General features: G+C 42.0%; 1 protein-coding gene across 32 annotated transcripts in view; it reads right to left on the bottom strand.

The window, feature by feature from the left end:
- Positions 1-17,346, bottom strand: part of LOC138245662 (protocadherin gamma-C3-like) — an 830,748-nt gene that overhangs the window by 233,116 nt on the left and 580,286 nt on the right. Inside the window, exon 1 of one of the 32 annotated variants that reach the window (XM_069199423.1) lies at positions 11,285-13,999. The exons of 27 other annotated variants lie outside the window; for them this stretch is intronic. In XM_069199423.1, the coding sequence (XP_069055524.1) occupies positions 11,285-13,921 (2,637 nt within the window). In that variant the 5' untranslated portion in view covers positions 13,922-13,999. Of the gene's footprint in view, positions 1-829; positions 3,460-4,843; positions 7,469-11,284; positions 14,000-17,346 lie in introns of those variants that run through there. 4 more of the 32 variants (XM_069199439.1, XM_069199466.1, XM_069199465.1 and 1 more) reach the window with 4 other exon arrangements.

The following is a 17,346-nucleotide window of genomic DNA, read 5'->3' as shown; positions in this document are numbered from 1 at the left end:
CATTTATCTTAATAGGGTGCACTTCCCTTGTTTGTGCTCCTGTTTAAAGGTGTACCCTGGGCATAGAAGAAGAATGTATCCTGTCTGTAATATGGGACCAGGCAGCTTTATCAACATATTTTATATAAATTTAGCTATGCATGACATCTCATCTACTGGCATGTAGATGGCATGGTCCCGAGGATTCAAATTTCAGAACCTTTTCAGGGGTTCAATCATAATGTCATTTTCAAAGGATTTATGTAAAACCTCTGCTACTATTAAATCAAACAGCTGTGTGTTACTTGACAATATGCTAGATTGAACATGACAACTTTAGTAAGTAGCTAGTTTGCATCCATTAATAATGTTTACAAGGCATTTGACTGACTGCTCACTTGCAGCTTTTATATACCTTCTTTTTGGTTAATAGTGTCCTTCATAATTTTCAAAGAAAGTGAGTGTCCCTCAGAACCTCAAGGAAATAAATGCTAATTCTTTTACACATCAGATCATTTTAATAATTAGTTTTATGTTTAGTTTACTATACATTCCTTATTTTTGATGTTCATCAAAAGAGGATGGGCCATCTGGGTCAATCTTGTAGGGGGACTCAATATCATCAAGCACTGTTTTTTCCTCTCATATTGATATAGAAATTATTTCTTAGCCTGCAGATTGTTATGGTTTAACGTGCATCTCGTTAAAAAGTGACTATGAAGAAATGCACAGCTATGCATAAATCCTGAAAATTTACAAACACAAGCATTCACACTTTTTTCAGATAGGTTAAGTGAAACAAATCTACTTAAATGCCTGAGTCAAAGGAAAGACTGTAAACACTTCTCACCTGATTCAATGTGTCATTTTCAAGTGATCCTCCAAGGGACTCATTTCCAATCCCAGAATCATTTGCAGAAAAAAGAATATCCGTGGAAACATCATGACCTGGCTTGAGAAAAGTAAACTCATTGTTCCCAGAATCCAGTGCTACTGCGACCTCGTAAGAGTAGGGCAATGGCAGTGTTCCATTTTGATAGTTGGAAGAAGTTCTTGGATCAATGTGTGAATAAAGAGCAGGAGTTAGAGTCTCAAACATCTTGGTTCTCTTTGAATTTTTGCATTTTAAAATCACAGCGAGCATCAAAGTGAAAATAAATAAAAATGAAACTAGAGTTAAAGCTACTACTAAATATATCTTTAAATTGGATTCTAAGTCTGAGTCATGTGGTTGGTTTGTTTTCTCAGGAATTGCTTCTGCTAGGTTTTCTGCAAATACCATGGTTAGAGAAACTGTAGCTGAAAGAGGTGGCTGTCCATTGTCCTTTATTAAAATGGCCACTTTTTGTCTGATAGGATCTTTCTCCAAGAAAGCCCTTGATGTCCTGATTTCTCCAGAATGGAGGCCAATTTTTAACAGTGAAGGTTCCTGGGTCTGAATCAGATAGTAGGAGAGCCATGCGTTGTGTCCAGAATCAGCATCTACGGCCACCACTTTTGTTATAAGGTAACCAGGATCTGCAAAAGGAGAAACCATCTCAAACAGCACAGAGCCATCAGGTCCGAGTGTGGGGTATAGGATTTCAGGAGGGTTATCATTCTGATCCACGATAAATACCATCACAGTAACATTGCTGCTGAGAGGAGGAGACCCCGAGTCCTGAGCTCTCACCTGGAACTGAAACTCCCTGAGCTGTTCATAGTCAAAGGAGCGCTGGGCGTAGATCACTCCGGTCTGAGAGTTAATGGAGATGTAGGAAGACAGAGGAACCGATTCCTTGTTGTTGTTTAGTAGTGTATAAGTGATATGTGCGTTTTGATGAAAATCAAGATCAGATGCTTTTACACTGTAAATGGAGGCACCAGATGGATTGTTTTCTTGAACGAAGACCTGGTAGGAAGATGCATCAAAGACGGGTGGGCTGTCATTCGTGTCAGACAGCTGTAGCCGGAGAGTTCTGCTTGTAGTAAGAGGTCTAGATCCTTTGTCTGTGGCTGTAACTGTGAGATTGTATTCTGGGGTAGTTTCCCTATCCAGGACACCTGCCGTCACAAGTTTATAATACTTTCCAGATGATGACATTAATTTAAAAGGCACATTTTCTTGAATGTGGCATTCAACCTTGCCATTATCTCCTGAATCTAGGTCTTGAACATTGATTAATGCTAATACCGTCCCTGGTACGGAGTCCTCTGGAACAGGACTGTAAACAGATGCAAACGTTATCTCTGGAGCATTATCGTTCTCATCAGTAACGTCTATAAGTACCAGTGATTGTGCAACATGTCCCCCTCCATCCTTTGCTTCCAGTACCATTTTGTAGGAACTGGTCTTCTCAAAATCCAAGGTCCCCTTAACTTTAATTTCTCCACTCTCTGCATCCAAGCTGAAGGTTTTAAAGGCACTGTCTTCTATGCTGCTGAAAGAGTAGGTAATTTTTGAATTTAAACCTTCATCCACGTCTGTGGCTTTTACCTGTAGCACCAATGAGTTATTTTCTGCCCCTTCACTAATGGTGGCTCTGTAGCTCTGTTGACTGAACACCGGAGCATTGTCATTGACGTCAAGAACATTAATATAAATGTCCACGGTACTGGATCTGATGGGATCGCCTCCATCTGAGGCAGTGAGAATTAAGTGATGGTGGTGTTGTTTTTCACGGTCTAAAATATTCTCCAGCACCAAAAGTGCATATTTAAAGCCATCGCCGCTTTCATTTTCTTCTAGAATAAAATGTGGGTTTGGACTCAGCTTATACCCTTGAAGAGCATTGATGCCAATATCCGGATCTCGAGCGTTTCCAAGTGTAATGCGCGTTCCAGGCAATGTGTTTTCAACAATTTCTAGATCTATTGACTTCTTTGAAAAACTCGGGCCATTGTCATTAATATCCTGGATAAGGATTTCTACGTGAAAAACATTCAGTGGATTCTCTACAAGAGCCTCGAGGTTGATGTAACAGCTGGGCGAACCCCCGCACATTTCTTCTCTGTCTATTCTGTCACGTATGTGCAGGTTTCCAGTTTCGGCGTTTAATGTAAAGTGCTTATTCTCGGAATTAGAAACAAAGCGTAGATTCCTGTTAGTCAAATGCTTGATATTTAACCCCAAGTCCTTTGCTATGTTTCCCACAACAGAGCCTCTGTCCATTTCTTCTACGATTGAATATTTTATCTGTCCAGAGACTAACTCACAAAACCAGAGAAACAACAAAGAAACCAGTACTTGCCGTTTCCCTCCCAGCGCTCCTGCTCCGCGGTAGGCACTCATCCCAGCCATACTCGTGTGTTCTTCTTCAGAAAACTCGAGTTTTTCACAGATATTCCAAAATCAGTGTCATAAAAGAGATAAACGCAAATCCACGTGCTGGTCGAAGCGGGTGCTTCTCTTGTAAGCAGACACTTACCGTTCACACGGTTTCTGTGAAGAGCACATACCCGAGAAAATGCTTTTATGACGAGATTCTGTCCAAAGTGACTGCAATGACAGAGCATGAGTCTCCACTGGATCGCCGACTTCTCCACCACATTTGACAACAGCGGCACCGTGTGGCTCAATCCCAAAACTACGGTAGACTGCGTTGAACTTTCTGAACTATTCTAAACCCCCCCAAATCATCAAGTAAAAACACACATATAAAGAAAAATAAGTATGCTATTCATGAATATATTAAAGACGATAATAAGGTCCCATTTCATGTCAACACACATAATACATATTTATTCCTGTTCTCTTTTGAATGAATAAAACGAGGCAGGATGACACACTGTGGTGTGCTCTGTTTCACATGCCGATAGTGCATGTGTATAGATGAACCATCCAGTGAAACTAAGCATACGCAGAGAGTGAATACGGATGCAGGTGTGGGAGAGGAAATCAGAATTGGCACCGGGGACATCTAAAGAGTACAGACAAGCATGCATTGCCGTGCAGTCCTCAAAGGCGAACGGCATGGGGACAGAAAGAGGACCTCGAGAGAACAGCGTGCGGGGTTCTTCCTTAAGACAGTAGTCAGGGCTTGCAGGGGCTAATGCCTTCACATCGAGATCCAGTTAAAATGATCAGCTGTTGCCCCGTGATAACAAACACCTTTTAATTGACAGGCGTCGCTGTTAACGGAAACAGATATCGGCATTTACGTTTATTTCAAGGTAGGGTCTATATAAACAACGCCCCCCCACTCCCCAAAAAAACCCAACAATCTAATTCGTGATAAATGCGAGAAGTAGATTCTTAGAAATGTATTATATTAAGTAAAGTTAATGTACCGTTCAGTCACGTTTAAAAAGTGAAGCTGAAAAAACACCTTGAATTTTGGTTATATGGTATAAAATGCACCCCGACTTGATATGTGATGGTGCACGAACACATATTTGGGAGTTACTGTCACGGGACCTAGTTCTAGTTTTCGGCATACCATCTACGGAGATTTTACAGCTATACAGTTCGTATTGAAAAAAATTGTAAATGAATGTGTTATCTAGAAAAACCAGGAATCGGAGGCAGAAAACCCTGCGGATATCGGGAACCATGCCTGTATTGCCTACGCTGGAATATTAAAACGGCTTCATTACAATTCCCTTTCTCTGATCCTCGTCAATGGGAACTAGAGCAAGCTTATTAGCCTGTACACATACCATTTATCCCAAATCTCATTTAGGCTACTATTTCCGACGAATATTAAAGTTTAAATAATCTTATATTCTGCGATTTGGGCACACTCTTGTGGCGTATCTGTGTAAAGAGTGACAAGAGAACTGCCCTTGCCCGATAATGACAACCAACATATTACAAGAAGATTTGCTGTATCATGCATTCGAAAAAATAAAAAAGTAAACATATTATTAAATAAAATAAATGTACCTGAACACATACATTTTCTTCTTTATCAATGTTAACAAAATCTTCAATGAGGAGAGGTTCTTGTTTTTCAACATTGTGGAGTTCTGACAGGGTATTTGCGGGGCTTGAATTGTTGAACTGACAATGGCTATTCCCTGAATCTGTAGTCAAACAGACATCGTGAGAATATGTTTGAAGAAAAGCTCTGACACCGTCAACGCCCACGAACTGAGGGGCACGAAGTGAACCGAAGGCACTCCCAGATGAGCCACAGAGCTGAGATTCTCTCCAGTGGTGAAGCTTGATGGACAGAACAAGGAGGATCAGAAAAAGGAACAAGAAGGAAACAACAGCAACAGCGATCACTAGATACAGGGTGAGGTCTGACTCAGTGTCTGCGAGAGATGAAGGGTCACTTATATCATGAAGCATTTCCGGCAGACTGTCTGATAACACTATGGTGACTGTAACTGAAGAAGAGAGAGGAGTCTGACCGTTGTCCTTCACTACCACCACCAGGAACTGTTTAATTACATCTCGTTCCTTTATAGGACGGGCTGTCCGGATCTCTCCGGTGTGAAGACCTACAGTAAACAGTCCCTGGTCTGTGGACCTCAGCAGCTGGTAGGAGAGCCAAGCATTTTGACCAGAGTCAGCATCCACAGCAACCACTTTAGTGATGAGATAACCTGGTTCAGAGGAGCGAGGAGCCATCTCCACCCCAGAGGAGCCATCTGTGGGGGGCGATGGGTATAATATTTCGGGAGAGTTGTCATTCTGATCCTGTATGTAGACTGTCACAGTGACGTTACTCATAAGAGATGGTGATCCGCCATCTTGAGCCTGCACTTGAATTTCAAATTCTTTCAACTCTTCAAAGTCGAAAGAATGAAGTGCATAGATAACACCAGATTCAGAATTAATGGAAACGTAAGAAGACAGAGGTACACCAATAATGTGTCCATCCATGATAGAGTAACTAATCTTGGCATTCTTCTCCAAATCGAAATCAGTTGCCTTTGCTGTAAAAAGGGAAGTGCCTTGTGCTATATTTTCCATTATATATGCGCTGTATGACATCTGCTGAAATACTGGTGGGTTGTCATTTTCATCTGTAATCCAAAGGTTGATGGTTTTGGTTTTAGACAATGGGGGAGTTCCATTGTCGGTGGCTGTTATTGTTATGTTATACTGTGAAACATGTTCCCTGTCCAAATTACTATCAGTTACCATGCTGTAAAAACTTCCAATTGATTTATGCAACTGCAATGGGAGGTGCGGAGAGAGAAAACAAACAACCTTCCCATGCTCTCCTGAATCCCTGTCATATACCTCCAGCAGAGCAATGACTGTACCAGGTGGGCTGTTTTCTGATACATGCTCTGTCAGAGATGATATCAAAATCTCTGGGATATTATCATTTATGTTAATTACTTCCACCAAAACTCTGCAGAGTGAGTAATGACTTCCATCACTTCCCCGTACTTCAAATTCATAAAATTCAGACTCTTCAAAATCCAGATTGTCAACCAAATATACTTCTCCCGTTTTAGAATCCAGGCTGAATTTTTTCATGATATTTTCGTTTACTTTGTTAAAAGAATATTTTACTTCTGAGTTTGATCCCTGGTCTTTATCAACGGCTGTGACGCTGCCCAGAACAGTTCCACTGGGCACATTTTCCAACACACTGAAGGTATAGACAGACTGACTGAAAACTGGCGCATTATCATTTACATCCTGCACATTTACCTGTACCTGCAGGGAGCCTGATCTGACCGGGTCCCCTCCGTCTGTGGCTGTGAGGATCAAGCTGTGAACTTCCTGTTCCTCTCGGTCTAGCGCCGTTTCTAATATCAGCTCTGCGTACTTTGTGCCATCGGGTCTATTATTCACATTCAGAGTGAAGTGTATATTGTCACTGAGGTGATAGCTCTGAAGAGTATTTATCCCCACATCCACATCATTCGCCTCAGGGAGCACAAATCGAGTTCCCGGTGCAATAATTTCAAGCACCTGCAACGTTACGTGATCATCAGTAAACGCGGGGTAATTGTCATTGATGTCTTGAATCTCTACTTCGACTGCATACACTTTCAAAATGTTCTTTGAAATAATTTCTATGTTTAATAGGCAGAGACCGATATGTGCACATATATTTTCTCTATCAATCCTTTCATTAATGTATAAATGCCCGTTGTTGGGATTCAGAGCAAAATACTGCTTCCTACCTCTGGACACAATCCGGGCTCCTCCTTCTGATAACTCCTTTGTATCCATCCCCAGATCCAGAGCCACATTCCCAACAAACGAGCCTTTCCTCATTTCCTCGGGAATGGAATAACGCAGCTGCCCAGAAGCGGCTCCACAGGCTGTCAGAAGAGTAACAAGAAGCAGCAGGGGAGTCCCGGAGTAACAGCGCCTCGATGTCTGAGCCCCGGAGTAACAACGCTTTTGTGCCTGAGCCCCGGAGCTACAGCGCCTCGGTGACTGAGCCCACGAGTAGCTGCATCTCTGCGTGTGGGGCATGGCCATCATGTCGGATTAGCAGTAACAGCTCTGTGCTCGTCTGTAAAGAACACTCAGTTGGGGACTTCAGCGGGTGAGAGTCTGATATGCACTGTGGTTGCAGAGATCTTCCCTTCTGTCTTTGACCCGCCTGTGCTATAACACGTGGTCTGGTTATCTTTTAGTAATTTTCTATTTCTGATTGGTGAACAGCGCCCCTCAGCGTTCTAATTAGTAACTACAGCTGTTCCGATGCAAAAGAACACTTCTAGTAGAGAAGAGCCGCTTTTACTTTCACTTTGACTGAAGGGATTAGTGTCAGAGTATAAACCGGAAATACGAGACGCTGCGCCTCTCATTAACTATCACATGGTTAGTCTTGTCACGGACAGAGGTGACAATGAGCGCAGCGATGCAAAGCTGTCCAAAAGAATACACTTATTGACGGCCGTATTTTAGACAACATGCTAGTGGCTAACAAAGGTCTCTGGCCTATTGAAGCTCAGAATTAGTAAGCATTTAGGCTAAAACGTAAAAAATCTAATTCTATTCTCAGGACAGAGATCTTTCCTTATACTCAGAATTTACCAACCATGGCTTCATGGAAAGGACTTACTAGTTCGGGGCCAAAACAGTGAATTCCCTTCCACCACAACCAGATGCACATATTTACTTAGGACAGCAGCTCTAATGTGGCTGTGACTAAGTCACAGGAAGATAAGTTGCCGAACCTTTGATGTTCAACAGTGTTTATACTTTTAGACCTCACATTGATCAGTAATCTAGTAATGAAATTGCATCACTATCCTACTAACCTGTAGTGATCAATCTGTGCTACCTGTGTTTCTAGACTACAGCCTCTTATTGCAGTAAAATAATTGTTTGACAAGGGCAACAGCGGGAAAAAAAGGTTAAAAAAAAAAAAACAAAAAAAACATATAAAGTGTGTGATTGATGTGCAGACCATTTAAGCCGATTAAAGACCCTTCCAGAAACCTGAGTAACCTTCCTTGGAGAGCGAGTTATTAAAATAAAGAGGTAAAACGTGGCTTCAATGGATCTCGCCAGAACTGAGGTTTAGAAATTCCTTGCGCAGAGAGATGAGCCAACACTTTTGATTGGGCCTGATCAATAAATTACTGGCAGAACCATTTTAGTAATGTTCAGAATGTAGGTAAATAAAATAACACTATTGGATTTGCCTGCCTAGTGATAGCGTTGTCAGGACTTATATCATTGCTAGAATAAAAAAATAAAAAAAACAATATATATATATATATATATATATTCTGACATATTGCAAAGGCAGCAAAGTTTATCTTAAGGGTATGTTACTTGTTTTTCGTGGTGTTGGACTTTAGATAACAGCTTAAGGTCACGAACCCATGATTATAAGTGAGCCCAATACATCAGCACATCCATTTTCACACTAATGGTTTTGATGCATAGACGAAGGCTAATTAATGAGCAACATGGTGAAACGCTAAGTAGAAGATAAAGTAGGGCTGTCAAAGTTTAAATGCTGTCCAATTGACAGGTCGCTTGACAAACACAAACGTCAAATCTTCTGCAGTACCAACATCAACTTCACATCATCAGTGCCTGCAATATACTCTGTGATCCACACGAGCACACAAAACATACCACATTAAACACATCATCACAAACCTTTATGGAACCAGCACAGCATCAAAAGCAAAAAAAAAAAAAAAAAAACTCAAACAGAAACAAATACGAAGAGACATCAACATCTAAAAAGCTCACATATTTAAGTGAACACCAGGCAACCCATCCCGATGCATCCAACACAGAACAAAAAGCCATATAGATAGCAATTAAATACTCTCCTACGGCAGAAGCCACAAAGACATCATCACCACCAATAAACTACAAATAAGTGTGCAAAGTTGCAAAGATTCCCATCTGCAAACGTTAAGCTCATTTTCTAAAAAAACAACACCTTTGCAACATTAGTAGTAATGGTTATATTTTAGAGGCGCAGTCTTAATAAAGTCGATTTTAAATAATTTCTAGAATCTTGCCTCAAAGTTCAAGTTTTGCAGAGTTCCCTTGCTGTGTTGTGTGAAAGATGAATAAGTCGATCTATGCTGGAAGGTCTCACTGGGGTCTAGCCTAGTCCCACAGGAAAATAATAGCGCAAAAAAGAAATCACAGGACATTGCACCTCTCACACTGTAAATACAGGACTGCTGAGCAGTGTTGAAAAATGTTTAAGTACTGCTTTTCTGGTTCAAAAGTCTTCGGAGAAACTGGAGCTCAAATGCAATGGCAGAACATGTCTGCTCCTTCACTAATGCTGCTTCTGCGGCCCTCCTGACTGGACACTGGAAAACTGTCATTGACGTCAAGAGCACTAATATTAATGCCCAGAGTATTCGATGTGACTGGCTTTCTTACACGAGCAGCAGTGAGAAGCAAGTGACGGTAACTTTCTTTTTCACAGTTTAAAGGATGACTCACTGAGCTATGTAACTTAAAGACATCACTGCTGGCAATTTCTTCGAAGACAAAATATCGGTTTGGGTTCAGTTTGGACCTCTACAGGGCACCATGCCAAGATCATCCCGGGCACTGTGTACACCAGCTTTCGGCAACGTGCGTTCAACAATTTCTATATCAGTCACATGCTTTTAAAGCTCAGGCGTTTGTGGTAGATCTCCACAATAAACTCTCTGGCGTGGAAAACCCCCGGTGTAATTTCCACCAATGCCTCGAGGCTCATGGAACAGCAGGGTGATTCCCCGCAAGTCTTCTCTGTCACTCACGAGCAGGATGCCCGTTTCGGGAATTAATGCAAAATATCGTGTCTCGGGTTAGGGAAGACGCTTAGTTTCCTTCCAGTCAAAAGCTTGATATTTAAGCCTAGATCTGATGTAAGGGTTCCAAGGTAGAGCCACTTTCCATTTCTTCTGCAATTGCATGTTGTATCTGTCTGGACGCGGCCCACAGAGGTCAAACGAAATGAGGCGGGATGTTTCCCAAGTTTTTCACTTTCTCCCTGATCGGGAACAGCGGCTAAAAGCACATCGCTGTGAACGCGCACTTCCTGTCGGGTCTCTGCTTAACTCCAAACTGGTTGTTCACTGAAACTGCCGGAGCCTTCAGTGGATCTCCGTCCCTCACGCAGAATTTGATAACAGCGGCACCCTGTGGCTCAACCGGAAACTCCAGGCAACCTGCAGGGGCTGTGAACCACGTCAACGGCCTCCAAACCTTTATTCAATACAAACAATAGACAGAGAGTGTACACATTCTAATATGGTGGAAGCACAAGTCATTTTTTATGTGCACCTGCTCACATGCCATTCAGCAGAAATAAAGTAAATTAGCCCCAAAGATGACAGTTTAGAAACAGAGCAAACAACTCGGTGCTTTAGACCGAGGGACTGTGACTCTGCATTGAAAAAGAAAATCCTGTGGCTTACCAGATGTCTGGCGGGCGGATTTTCATAAATCCACTCTCCTGGTGCAACAAAAGGAAGCCCCACTATTCAGAAGCTATATTCAAACGATGAGAGTGATCTAGTTTTGAGCTTTCAATATACATATATCTGGTGTAAACGATTTTCAAATCAATATGCTATAGAAACTGAGCAAGAAATGAATGGCGAGGCTCTTACGGATATAGCACCTGTTCCCCGTAATATTTATACTGGAATATTCTGAAGACTTTTCTTAAAATGTCCCTCCCTGTTTGGTATTTCTATCATAGAGGACGTGGTACAGAATGTCTCAACACCAGTCACACCTTTCAAATCATAAACGATGAAACATGCATTGAGGCAATGTATAGTTTAACTAATTTCGTTTTCTTACACTTGGGCATATTTTAAGCTTCCCTTTTCTACCATTTTAGAACTGATGTAAAAAACAAACATTGTTTAGTTAACGTGAAAAAAATAAAAGAACATAATGCAAAATAAGTTAACTTACTTGAATAAATGGTTGGTCATCTTTGTCGATGTTTAAAAAATCGTCTATAAGGAGTGGCGCTCCTCGAGCTTCACTATTATAACTTCTTGAAAGAGTATTTGAGTCACCTGAACTAGGGAAGTTAATCTGTTTTTTCCCAGAATCTGCTACACAGACATCATGAGAATAGGCCTGTAGAAAAGCCCGGACTCCATCAACACCCACAAATTGGGAGACAGGAAGTGAATTTAAGTCAACCATGGATGACTCACTGAGCTGACATTTCCTCCAGTTGTGAAGCCTGATGGCCAAAAGAAGAATGATTAGGAAAAGGAACAAGAAGGAAACAACAGCAACAGCGATCACTAGATACAGTGTGAGGTCTGACTCCATGTCCGCAGGAGCTGAAGGGTCACTTATATCATGAAGCATTTCCGGCATGCTGTCTGCCAGCACTATGGTGACTGTAACTGAAGAAGAGAGAGGAGTCTGTCCATTGTCCTTCACTGACACCACCAGGAATTGTTTTATGGAGTCTTTTTCCATAATGGGGCGGGTTGTCCTGATTTCTCCAGTGTGAAGACCAACACTAAACAGTCCCTGGTCTGTGGACCTCAGCAGCTGGTAGGAGAGCCAGGAATTCTGACCGGAGTCAGCATCGACAGCCACCACCTTAGTGATCAGATAACCTGGTTCAGATGAGCGAGCTGCAATTTCCACGCCAGAGGAGCCATCTGTGGGGGGTGATGGGTATAATATTTCAGGAGTGTTGTCATTCTGATCCTGTATAAAGAATGTCACAGTAACATTACTCATAAGAGATGGAGAGCCGCCATCTTGTGCCTTCACCTGAATCTGAAATTCTCTGAACTCTTCAAAGTCAAAAGACTGAAGTGCATAAATGACACCAGATTCAGAATTAATAGATATGTAAGAAGACAATGCTGAATTTCCTCTAAGTCCATCAACAATGGAGTAACTAACTTTGGCATTTTTGTCCCAGTCTAGATCTGTTGCCCTGGCTGCAAAAATGGAAGTTCCTGGAGCTACATTTTCCATTATGTAGGCGCTGTATGACATTTGCTGAAATACTGGTGGGTTGTCATTTTCATCTGTGATCTGAAGGTTTATGGTTTTGTTTTTAGACAGTGGTGGAGTTCCGCTATCTGTGGCTGTTATTGTTATGTTATATTGTGAATCCTGTTCCCTGTCTAAGACACTATCCGTTACCAAACTGTAGTAACTTCCAACTGATTTATGCAGCTGGAAAGGGAGGTGAGGCGGCACAAGGCAAGTAACCTTCCCGTATTCTCCTGCATCCCGATCGTATACTTCTAGACGCGCGATCACAGTTCCGGGTGGGCTGTTTTCTGGTACCTGATTGACAAGAGAGGACAACACGATTTCTGGGCTATTATCATTCACGTTAATGACCTGTATAAAGACCTTGCATCGCGAATAGAGACTTCCATCACTTCCGCGGACTTCAAATTCATAAAATTCTGTCTCTTCAAAATCAACATTTTCAATCAAAGATATTTCTCCAGTCTGAGAATCTAGTCTGAATTTCTGTACAATAGTTTCCTTCATTTTGCTAAATGAATATGTTACTTCGGAGTTTGATCCCTTGTCACTATCAACGGCTGTGACGCTGCCCACAACAGTTCCCTTGGGCGCATTTTCCCACACACTGAATTTATAGACTGACTGATTGAAAACTGGCACATTGTCATTGAAATCCTGCACATTAATCTGTATCTGCAGGGTGCCTGATCTGACCGGATCCCCTCCATCCGTGGCTGTGAGGATCAAGCTGTGAGCTTCCTGTTCCTCTCGGTCTAGTGATTTCTCTAGGACCAGCTCTGCATACTTCGTGCCATCTGCGCTGCTTTTGCTATCCAGAGTGAAGTGTTTATTGTCACTGAGTTGATAGTTCTGAAGAGAGTACACGCCCACATCTGGATCGTGTGCCTCGGGCAGCATGAAATGCGTTCCAGGTGCTGTATTTTCAAGCACCTGCAATGCTACGTGGTCATCAGTAAACGTGGGAGAATTGTCATTAACATCTTTAATCTCAACTTCTACTGCATAAACCTTCATAAAGTTCTCTGAAATCATCTCTAAATGCAATAAACAGTGATTGTTGCTCCCGCAGATAATTTCTCTGTCGATCCTTTCATTAATGTATAAATGACCGTTGTTTAAATTGAGATTAAAATACTGCTTCCTACCTCTGGACACAATCCGGGCTCCGACTTCTGATAACTTCTTTGTATCCATTCCCAGATCCAAAGCCACATTCCCAACAAAAGATCCTTTCCTCATTTCCTCGGGAATGGAATAACGCAGCTGCCCAGAAGTGGCTCCACAGACTGTCAGCAGAGTAACAAGAAGAAGCAGAGGAGCTCCGGAGTAACAGCGTCTCGGTGTCTGAGCCTCGGAATAACAGCGCCTCGATGTCTGAGCCACGGAGTTACAGCGCCTCGGTGACTGAGCCAACGAGTAACAACGCTTCGGTGTCTGAGCCCCGAAGTTACCGCGCCTCCGTGACTGAGCCCCGTAGTAAAAGCGCCTCGTTGTTTGAGCACCGGAGCTACAGCGCCTCGGTGACTGAGCCCACGAGTAGCTCCATCTCTGTGTGTGGGGCATGCCCATCATGTCGGATTAGCAGTAACTGCTCTGCGCTCGTCTTTAAAGAACACTCAGTTGTGGACTTCACCAGGTGAGAGTCTGCTATGCACTGTGGTTGCAGAGATATTCCCTTCTGTCTTTGACCCGCCTGTGTTATAACACGTGGTCCGGTTATCTTTTAGTCATTTTCTATTTCTGATTGGTGAACAGCGCCCCTCAGCGTCCTAATCGGTAACTACAGCTATTCAGATGCAACAGAACACTTCTAGTGGAGAAGAGCCGCTTTTACTTTCACTTTGACTGAAGGGATTAGTGTCAGAGTAGAAGGCTGAAATTCGAGGCTATGCGCCTCTCTTTAACTATCACACGGTTTGTCTTTTCGCGGAAAGCGGTAACAATGAACGCAGCGATTCAAAGCTGTTCAAAGGAATACACTTATTGGCGGCTGTATTTTAGACAACATGCTAGTGGGTAACAAAGCTCTCTGGCCTATTGAGATTCGTAATAAGCAAGTATTTAGGCAAACACGCAACAAAATAAATATCTCCTTCTATTCACAGGGCAGTGGATTCTCATTGTAGTCAGAATTTACCAACCATGGCCTCACGGACAGGCTTTACAAGTTCCGGGCCAAACCAGTAAATTCCCTTCCACAACAACCAGACCCACTTTGTTACTAAAAAGAGCAGATCTAATTGGATAAATTGACGAACCTTTGATGTTAAGCAGTGTTTATACTTTTAGACCTCACATCGAACAGTAATCTAATAATGAAATTACATCATTATGTTACTAAAGTGTAATGACCAGTCTGCGGTGCCCGTGTAGTTAGAGTAATGGGTCCTATTACATTGAAATTAATTGTTTACCAAGAGCTACACTGAAAAAATGCATCAAAAAAAAGGAAAAAAAAACGAAAAAACTATGAAGTGTGTGATTGGCGTTGGTGTGCGCACCATCTTAAGCTTTTAAAGACGTGTCTCCAGGAAACCTTACTAACCTTCATTGGAGAGTGAGTTAAGGAGCTAAAACGCGGCTTCAATGAATCTCGCTGGATCCGAGGATTAGAAATCCCTGTTCCTGGTGCAGAGAGATGGGCAAACACTTTTGATTGGGCCAGATCAATAAGTTACTGTCAGAACCATTTTAGTACAGTTCAGAAAATAGGTAAATAAAATAACACTGTTGAATTTGCCTGCGTAGTGATAACGTTGTCATGACTTGAATCAATGCTATATTTTATTTTATATATATATATATATATATATATATATATATATATATAGTCTGACATACTGCAAAATTGCAAAGGCAGCACATTTTATCTTGGGGCCACGTTACTTGATTTTAGTGGAAGGGGCAGTAAGCTGGTTAAGTTTTACATGCCAACAAGTGAGCAGGTCTCTGGTAAAACATTCCAGGATTATACCTGGTGTTGGACTTTAGATAATAGTTTAAAGTCACGAAGCCATGATTATAAGTGAGCCCTATACAGCAGCACATCACTGGGCATCCACTTTCACACAAATGGTTTTGATGCACAGACTAAGGCTAATGGGCAGCATAGTGAAACTTCAAGTAGAAGATAAAGTAGGTCTGTCAAAGTTTAAATGCTGTCAAACGGGTGATTGAGATATGGCAGTGTTTATTCCGGTCAATAGATTTACTTTCTTGTAACACACAGTGGTCATCATACAGGTGCTGACATGCTGCTCTCTGACAACACTAAACAGGTTTAAAACATTCCATCCCAGAACACTCGAATCCATGATGAACTCTACATCCCAACCCCCCACTACATCAGGACACTCTAAAAGTGCCAACACCATATTGTCCCACAAACACAGCACTACATATCCCAGTGTAGTTGAGTACACTTGAGAGGTCGCCTGACAAACACAAACGTCAAATGGATAATTATCTTCTACAGTACGTTCATCAAAGGCCCATCATCAGTGCCTACAATATACTCTGTGATCCACACCAGCACACTAAACATACCACATTGAACACTCCATCACAAACATTTATGGAACGAACATAGCATCAAAAGCGATATATATTTCATTCTCTAACTGAGACAAATTCAAAGAAACATCATTAACATCGAAAAAGCTCAGATATTCAAGTGAACACGCCAGGCAACCCACCCAGTATCCCGGTGGATTCTATACACAACAAAAAGCCATATGAATAGCAATTACATACTCACCACCAGCAAACTACAAATAAGTGCGCTAAGTTGCAAAGATTCCCCACTGCGAATTTTTAACCTCTTTTTTCAAAACTTTTGCAACATTAGTAAAGATGTACAAAGGTTTCAAAGTTTTAATTTAGGGAGACAATCCCAAAAGGTAAATCTTTTAGAATTTTCGAAGTTCAAGTTTTGCAAAGTTTGTTTTTGTGAGGCGTGGGGGTTGAGATCCTCACAAAAGTTTATGGCCAAAATGCATATTCTATGAAGGTGTAATTATAGGAACACGAGGTATCAAAATAAACCCACATCAGGATGCAACAGCACCCAGGCACATGAACAATTGATGGTCAGACACTAATATTTGGCCCGAAGACAATTAGAAGAGGCCACGCAATGCAGCAAGATCCCTTTCTGTGCTGCAATAAAGACCAGTAAATCGGGTTGTGCCAGAATGTGTCACTGTGGCCCAGCCTCGTGCCACTAGAAAATAAAAGCGCCAAAAAACATGCACCTCTCGGGCTGTACATATAGATCAGCTGAGCAGTGCTAAAATGTACATGTAAGCTTTTCTGGTTTAATTTTTTTTCAAAGAACCTGGAGCTCAAGTGCAATGACAGAACATGTCTCCTCTCCTTCACTAATGCTCCTTCTGCAGCTCTGCTGACTGAACACTGGGAAATTGTCACTGGAGTCAAGAACATTGATGGTAATGTGCAACGCATTCGATGTGACTGGATTTCTTTTTCACAGTCTAAAGGATGTTTCCAGCACTTATTCCTTATATTTAAAGCCATCACTGCTCGCTCGTTCGTCGAGGGAAAAATGTGGGTTGAGATTTAGTTTTAAGTTCTGCAGGGCACCGATGCCAATGTCAAGATCATCAGGGTCATTGACGTGCGCAATGCCAGCTCCCAGCGCCGTGGGCTAAGTAATTCATAAATCAGTCGCATGCTTTGAAAAATCACCACAGCAGACTCTCTCCGTTCAGTGGATAGTGTACCACTGTCTCGGGGTTGGTGGAACAAGAAATGTTTCCCTCGGCCTATCCTGCAACCCCGTTTTGGGGCTCACTGCAAAATATCGTGACTCAGTATTGGAGAAGACGCTTTGTTTGCTTCCACTCAGAAGCTTGATATTTAAGCCTAGATCTCATAGGTAAGGGTTCCAAGGTAGAGCCACTTTCCATTTCTTCTGCAAATACATATTGTATCTGTCTGGACGCGGCTCACAGAGGTCAAACGAAATGAAGCGGGAC

Source organism: Pleurodeles waltl, chromosome 7 (assembly GCF_031143425.1).
Source record: "Pleurodeles waltl isolate 20211129_DDA chromosome 7, aPleWal1.hap1.20221129, whole genome shotgun sequence".
Lineage (NCBI taxonomy): Eukaryota > Metazoa > Chordata > Amphibia > Caudata > Salamandridae > Pleurodeles > Pleurodeles waltl.
Note: the sequence above shows the minus strand (reverse complement) of the source record. Positions and strands in the feature narration are given on the sequence as shown.